The sequence below is a fragment of the Nematostella vectensis genome, chromosome 13, assembly GCF_932526225.1.
Source record: "Nematostella vectensis chromosome 13, jaNemVect1.1, whole genome shotgun sequence".
In the NCBI taxonomy this organism is placed as follows: Eukaryota; Metazoa; Cnidaria; class Anthozoa; order Actiniaria; family Edwardsiidae; genus Nematostella; species Nematostella vectensis.
The window spans coordinates 9,049,571-9,057,592 of record NC_064046.1 but is presented as its reverse complement, the minus strand read 5'-3'; the positions used below and the strand labels follow the sequence as shown (position 1 = coordinate 9,057,592).

General features: G+C 38.5%; 2 protein-coding genes across 3 annotated transcripts; both read left to right on the top strand.

Moving 5' to 3' along the window:
- The first annotated feature begins 920 nt into the window (after nt 1–920).
- Nucleotides 921–4,190, top strand: LOC116614558. Of its 2 annotated transcripts, XM_048721022.1 has the most exons (3): nt 921–1,110; nt 2,186–2,251; nt 2,638–4,190. In XM_048721022.1, exon 3 carries the CDS (start codon nt 2,986–2,988, stop codon nt 3,667–3,669), a length of 684 nt encoding a protein of 227 aa, XP_048576979.1. In that variant the 5' UTR covers nt 921–1,110; nt 2,186–2,251; nt 2,638–2,985; the 3' UTR covers nt 3,670–4,190. The 2 variants fall into 2 exon arrangements, with proteins under 2 accessions (XP_048576979.1, XP_048576980.1); XM_048721023.1 differs by lacking the exon at nt 2,186–2,251.
- On the top strand, nt 3,708–7,737 carry LOC116607334 (G2/M phase-specific E3 ubiquitin-protein ligase). Its single transcript, XM_048721020.1, has 2 exons — nt 3,708–3,985; nt 4,843–7,737. The coding sequence occupies exons 1-2, from the start codon at nt 3,708–3,710 to the stop codon at nt 6,131–6,133; spliced, it is 1,569 nt and encodes a 522-aa protein (XP_048576977.1). The 3' UTR covers nt 6,134–7,737.
- The last annotated feature ends 285 nt before the right edge of the window (nt 7,738–8,022 follow it).

Below are 8,022 nucleotides of genomic sequence, written 5' to 3'. Positions count from 1 at the left end.
ATTTTTTTTCGTGAGTTTTATACGGAGCCCGGGAAGGGACATTTGAAAAACCTACTGCAATTTTATTTCGTGCGGTATACTTTTCGCGTCGTGAGGACTAGTTTTCAATTTTGCGTGTCTTTTTGTTTTTTTCGTGAGTTTATTATTTTTTTCGTGAGTTTGAATTTTTTTTTCGTGAGTTTTATTTTTTTCGTGAGTTTTATTTTTTTTCGTGAGTTTAATTTTTTTAGTGAGTTTCATTTTTTTCGTGAGTTTTATTTTTTTCGTGAGTTTATTTTTTTTCGTGAGTTTTAATTTTTTTTCGTGAGTTTTATTTTTTTTCGTGAGTTTTAATTTTTTTCGTGAGTTTTATTTTTTTCGTGAGTTTATTATTTTTTTTGGTGAGTTTTAATTTTTTTCGTGAGTTTTATTTTTTCGTGAGTTTTATTTTTTTTCGTGAGTTTTAATTTTTTTCGTGAGTTTTATTTTTTTCGTGAGTTTATTATTTTTTTTCGTGAGTTTTAATTTTTTTCGTGAGTTTTATTTTTTCGTGAGTTTTATTTTTTTTCGTGAGTTTTAATTATTTTTCGTGAGTTTAATTTTTTTAGTGAGTTTCATTTTTTTTCGTGAGTTTTATTTTTTTCGTGAGTTTATTTTTTTCGTGAGTTTTAATTTTTTTTCGTGAGTTTTATTTTTTTTCGTGAGTTTTAATTTTTTCGTGAGTTTTATTTTTTTCGTGAGTTTATTATTTTTTTTGGTGAGTTTTAATTTTTTTCGTGAGTTTTATTTTTTCGTGAGTTTTATTTTTTTTCGTGAGTTTTAATTATTTTTCGTGAGTTTTATTTTTTTAGTGAGTTTCATTTTTTTTCGTGAGTTTTATTTTTTTCGTGAGTTTATTTTTTTTCGTGAGTTTTAATTTTTTTTGTGAGTTTTATTTTTTCGTGAGTTTCATTTTTTTCGTGAGTTTTATCTTTTTTTAGTATTGCCTACTTCCCAATGTACACCCAGTGACACAATAATACACAATAAATTAAGTACCTACCTGGGTTCTACTGCTGCACGTGAGAAGGACCTGTGAGCGAGAAGAGGAGGGTTAAAATTGTCGATAGCAGCATGGATTCTTTGGAAAAGGTGAGGAAAACCAAGAAATAACGCCCTTCTAGCAGAAGCTACTTTGTCTCTCTTTTACACGTTGATGTAATTCATTCTCTGTTTGCTTTGCGTAAAGACAGTGAAATATGCAGACGCGAATGGACCAGCGCGAAGTTGGTTCCTTATTCGCTCAGTTCCTTATTCAAATCCGGGGGGGGGGGGGGGGGGTACTTACATGATACCTTTTAATTTAATTCGAAACAGTATTTAGGCATAACAGTTTATTCAGAACAAGTCCAACAGCATTTTCGTCGGGTAATTTTGGTTGCTTTAACGTGCTTTGCTGCTAACAAAGTTGTGAACATGAGACTCTATCTGCTACAAAAGGTCAAATTACGCAATGCGTGCAATCGCTTTCACAAATAAATCTAGCAAAAGAGAGGAAATCTACCTCTCATCTAATAAATGTATTTGTATCTTGGGCTTTCTTTCCAAACGCATTAATATATTTAGAAGAGAAATATTCACGCTTAACTTGACTACGTACGCGTGTAGAAGGAATTTGACCTTGCTAACAAAACCACAATTTAACAGATAGAGCTTGTTGTCATGTAACACCTTGGCTACCAGATAAGGCTCAAAGCATTCAAATGTAACAGCGATTCAGGTTGACCATAAAAACGATCGCTGCAAGCCGTAAAGTTGAAAAGGAAACGTGACAAGTTCTGATTAGAGGAGCCACATATTTTTCTACTTTCTAGCCAACTGTGACCAGAGAGGAAAAGCCTTACAAAAAAAAGGGAATCAGAAATGAAATAGAGCCTTTTAAATCAAATCCAGGGAGGGGGTCTTTCCCTGCTCCCGCACCTGTCCCTGAATACCCATAATGTGCTGTATTTTCTTCCAAGAATTTACAAGGAAAATCCTAATTTCTCTATATTCCCATTCTATTTTTTAGGTAAAAAGCTCCTATTTTTTGTCGCTTATAGTTCCTATTTTTTCTTATTAACCATGCATTACACCCTGCTAGTTACATGGGTGCATCCAAATTGCCTAGTTCGTTTCCCATCTCTTGGTATCCATTGTTAATTTTGTATTTTTGGATAATTGTCAGGTTTGTGAGTTTCTGAAGAACAGGGGAGTTGCTAGTAATGTTGTGGAGAAGTTCAAGAATGAAAAGGTAGGCCAAAAATTTTTTAAGGATCTGGGGGCATTATAACTTATACAAAAAAGAAGTAGGCTTCGCAACAATAATTGGACAGGACAAATCAAGGGAGTTGATGTTGTGCCATTCAACAGTGTAGTACTGAAGATGATGATGTCTAGTACCCGTGTTGCAAATTTGGTGGAATTTAGGGTGAGAGAAAATTTTGCCACACTAGCACACTTTTAAATATGCCATCTTTTGCAAAAAAGTCTTGACTTGCTCTCTAGTCTGTATTTACCTATGGGAATCTTCGGTCTATTCAGGCCTGTAACAAATTAAATGACTGTTCATCTGCAAAGACGTATTGGCCATTTTCATCTTGATGAGAAGATTTATTTGGTTTTCATTTACTTTTTTAGATGGATGTGCTTGCAGTTTGTAATGCAGATGACGAGATGCTACGTTCTATGGGATTAGTAAAGGCTGGCGACCGTTTAAATCTGAAAGCGTTTTGCGAATCATCCAATAAACCAGAAAAAGAAGGGAGCAAAGATAAGAAAAGGAGACTCCTCCATGCTTTTACGTTTGGAAAACAAAAAACAAGTGTTACTACACAAAAGCAAGCAAATATAAAGAAGTCAAAGAAGATAATGATTGGCTGAAAACATTATAGGAGTGATGTTCAATCGTATGTCTTGGTGCCCCTTTCGAAAGGAGGGGGTAGTCGAAAGGTGGATGTACCTCTTTCAGCCAACAAGTTTGAGATAATGAAACTTTGCAAATCCTTGTTTTTTGATGATGGACAATCGTTTTATGGAAAAGAATCAAGTATGAGTATGAGCCTTGGAAATTTCAAGAATGAGATCATTCACGTTACTTTAATAGTCAACGGAAAAGAAGTTCCCTTAAATTTGTCTAACTACATAGAAGCCCATAAAACAAGGGATGTGCGGATCTACTTACTTACAAAGACAATTGATGAAACAAGTAGTGAGGAAGAGAGCGAAAGTGAAGGTCCGGGAGGCTCTCTTCGAAGCATGCTTTATTCATTGCAACCAGGCAATGAAGAGACAGATCAATCTTTAGTGACGATGGAGGTTGATGCAGATAATGGTGTTGTGCCATTTGCATCTCCATTCTTCAAGAGAGATGGGGGCGCAGATAGTGGTTCGTTGTCAGCTGAATCTTCAGTGAAAAGCGAGCCACTACATAGGAAGGAAGAAGAAGCAGATAATGGTTTTGTGTCTGGATTGATCGGCACTTCTGGACAAAGAGAGAGGTTACGAATGCAGCAGCTGGAACAATACCATGCTAGCTTAAATGAAGACCGCATTAAAGAACAGAAAAAAGAGGAAGAAAAAGTGAAGCTCAGACGAAAAAAAAAGTGCATGGTGCGCGATCGGCCAGACTTCTTGCAGAGCCCGATGAAGATTTCTTCACCATCAAAGTGAGACACCTCTCTCAGGGGCTCTGCACTCGGCGTTTTCCAATGGAGGCAAAAATGAATTCTGTTTACGATTGGGTAGGCTCTCTTGACGTACAATATGACACGTTCACATTGTACAACCATTGTGGAACTATTCTGACACCCAATGATAAGATAATCAACCAGTCCACCCTTAGCATGAGGGAAACAGAGAATAACATGGCTATGTCAGAGTCGGACTCAGAAATCTCGTTTTTGGGGTATGGAAGTTCAATGGCTGCATTCGATGACACTTTGACCGACGCCTCTGATCGAATGCTTAAACAAGTCCCTATGATTGCGTAAGTATTATTGCATCTCACCTCTCATGTAATGACTGAGAAGGTATCTTTAAGATTCTGCAGGGGGTATGCAAAGAGGACACAGGGCGGGACTGTTAGTGGGTTAAGGCCTAATGTTCTCTCTACAGTACTCTACACTGTAAGACTATGATACACTTGTGGTCCTCTCCTCAAGGTTTAAAAATTGCAATTAGAATTCTACAAAGGAAGAATAGAAACAATATCTACTGTCTTGCCTTTATACTTATTTATCAAAAGGTTGTTTAGGTGCTTAGGTCAATACAAATACAATTTCTTTATCTGAATAGCTTCTTAGTTCTCTGCCTCCCCCCCCCCCCCTCTCCAATATCCTATGAGAGTTCGACATGGGGCAAGTCTACGATTCTTGGTCGTCGCACCAATTGCAGCCTCGTTGCAGTGGTATTAGATGTCAGTTCTTGGAGTTTATAGTTGGTTTTTCTGCCTTGTTTATCATTGCAAGCGCATCCTTGCTCAGTGTACTCGTTAAGCTTTCTAGACATGTTGCGACAGAAAGCCAATTCACTGCACTAGGCAAGCATCTCATTGTGTTAGACCAGTTTGATCGACTTTTCACTTACAGGTTGCGTGTTATCTGAAATAGCTGTAAGCATTCTGCTGTTCCTAAATGTTTTTAAAAAAATCCTGGTAATGATAGGCATCCTAACCGCTAATTTAAAGCAACAAAGAACAATAACACCAGACAAAAAATCTATATATCTATAAACTTCCTAGCGCCGTGAGCAATTCAGGTATATGATAATAAACCAATAATTGGGCTAATTGGCTTTCGCGAGCTTTGGTTCGCTTTATAGAGCATTTTTTTTCTTGATTCCCAGGTCTGGAACCCAAGAGTTAGACAACTATTATGCATCAATATGCACACCTGGGCCAAGTGGCATTGGAGGTAGCCCCGATAACGAGGATGAAGAAGAAGACCCAGGCACCCCTCCGCCAGTGACGTACATCTCTCCCCAGAGAATGGACAAAGATGTTTCTGATATACTGGACGAGTTGGCTAAAGCGATAGACCTGAACCACTTAACAAAGTTGAATATAGCGAGGAAATTTTTGTGGGAGGGGGCCAAGCGTGCATTGAGTCGCAAAACCTTTAGCCCAACACACAAAATATCAGTCAAATTTACTGATGACTTTGGAACTAGCGAAGGAGCTGTCGACTGGGGTGGACCAATGCGGGAGTTTCTTTCGCTTATCATGCAATTTCTTGAAGATTCCCATCTCTTTTGTGGTAAAGAGAATCGCAAGTTTGTCTCCTTTAACTCAACAGCTGTGAAGGAGGGCGATTACAAATTTGCAGGAACACTAATAGCTATGTCTATGGTCCATGGAGGACCTAGTCCTCAGTTTCTTGCCCCTCCCATGTTTGAGGCCATTGTAAGCGACAACCCAATGCATGTAGCTGTCGCGATTGAAGACATCCCCGACTGGGAGCTCCAGGAGGCTATCCTACGACTCTCCAGCTGTACTGATGTGAAAGATGCGATACCTATACTACAAGAGGGGATTTTGACGACACTGATAGACCTATCAGGAACGTATATCCAGGTAAAAACGCTAGAGAGCATCCAGGAAATAATCCGATCTGTTACACAGTGGTATATTATAGGAAGATCTGTCCCCGCCATTGAAAATTTCAAGGAAGGACTCTCTGCCCTGGGTGTTCTTGAAGCCATCAGAACACATCCGGCTGTGTTTCGCACAGAATTTTGCCCTTCACTCGTGGAAGTGAAGCTCACCGCAGATACGCTAGATGGTTTGTTCTCAGTGACATCAAGTGACGTAGGCTCCACAAGAGCAGTTACCGAAAGTCTGGTTTTATCTCGGTGGAGGGACTATCTTCAGGATTTAGAAGACAAAGAAGATGCTGTAAGCCGGTCTGATGTTTTGTTTTTTGCTACCGGGTGCCATTCACTGCCACCAAGAAAGAAGACGATGAACCCTACAATAGAGTTCCTTCACCTTAAGGGGCAATGGGGATTTCCAAGGTACCCAAATGCTAACGTGTGTTCTTCAACACTTCGCTTGCCAGTAGGACATTCATCCTACGAGAGTTTTAAAAAAGACATGACATTTGGCATACAGAATGGCAGGGGATTTGGACTTCCCTGAACTATTGCTTGGACATCTACGTTTAAATGATAACATCATTTCCCTAAGTGACCAAACTGATCATGGTACCTAGCTATTTGAAATCATCGATAGGGATATCATAAACCGTTATAGCCGTTATTATCACCCTTTATTGGAACAGCTATTTTGATAAAAGTTGTCGACGTCAAGCGTCCAGTTTGATATAGCTGTATTCATAACTGACCAGTTTGTAGCCAGAATTTTATTTACAGCCGGGTTAGGAAACCTGGTTAATAAATTAACACATTAGACGAAACATAAACTGTAGTGCTCGTATAGCAGTATTTAAAAGTTACGAGGTGTCAAATTCTTTGTACGTGTACATTTATGTGTAACGGGTCTTCCTGTGAGTTTGTCATATGCTCTTAAGGTGACTCCACGAAAGGTCCAAGCGCATTTTTCATAAATATCAATACTGTCATGGCTTCTGTGATACTCATGTGACGGATATCAAACTTTGGGGACAGTAGGAGGTATCATTTAGCAATAGTTTGGCATATTTTGATCTTTGAGTTTTGGCCAATTCGGCGGAACGAAAATTGAGATTCGATCAATTCGATGTCAATTGTGGCGGGACGACCAAATTGGCTTAGACTTTCTAAATGTGAGTCACCTAAATTAAACACCAATTGTGACATTTTATGCAAGACTGATAGCTTAATTTTTTTCCGGAGATGTTTGAAGTTGTTTAAGGGGTCCTTAATAAAAATCGAAGTATGCCAAACTATTGCTTAATGATATCTCCTACTGTCCCCCAAGTTTGATATCCGTTACACGAAGATGGGAAAAGTTACGACAGAATATTATTTACAGCGCGAAAATGCGCTTGGATTTTTCGTGGAGTCACCTTAAACGAGACACCCAATGCATTTCTGGGATATTTCGAGGAAAAAAGAGTAAAATCTGAGTTAGTTTTTACGTTGTGAAAATATAGAACCTGCGTGAGGGAATGTTAGATTTTTATGTTTCTCATTTAGATGTTGCATTCGCCGTACATGATTGGTGGCTCATTTCCGGGAAACTGACTACGCGCCAGTATTCTAAAACAAAGAGGTCTAGTGATAAACAGAAAACCATATGTACGGGATTCTCGAAAGCCAATTTGACATTAATGAAAGATGTTGCGGGGATGCCTTTGTCGATGAAGCAGTGACAAATTCATTTGGTTACCTCAAAGGACATCGTAATCGTGACCACGTTACAGTTATGGAAGTATAACCATGTTACAGTTGGAAGGATACATATGTTTTTGACTCACGGTCCATAAGTTGTTGTGTTGAGATCGCCATAGTGGGTCTTTGATTGTCGATAAACGAGGGCATTCTTATTGCCTGAACTATGTTTCAGTATATCATTTATGAAAAATACCAACCAGTTGAATTTAAGGTGGCCCGTGGGTAATTATTTCATTAATGCAGCTTTGAAATAATTATCCGCGGGCCACTTTAAGGTAAGAACACTGTATCAAAAAAACGCTTTTCCGTTGGTACTATGGTACGTAGCGCTCGTCAATGTTTTGTTTTCTGAAAGATATGCAGCATTATTTTGTATGTTTGTGAGGTAAATAAAATCATAGCATACTTTCAAATTTGGTCGGATTTCTTGTGAGAGTGTTAACACTTTATTTTCATTTGCATGAATATTAAAAATCAGCAAGCGTAGTGGGCCTACAAGGTATTGTTCTGGATTGAATCGTAATTAGAAAGTTTCACGTTCGCCGTCTGAATTCTTTATGAGCGCAATTAGGAGAGAGGCTAAGGGAAAAGGTAAAAAGAGGTACCCTCAGGCTAGACCCAATTCAGGGAGGGTTGGGGGGTGGGGGTTGACAGCAGCCTACCACCTAGAATTAGAAAAAATATATTAAATAT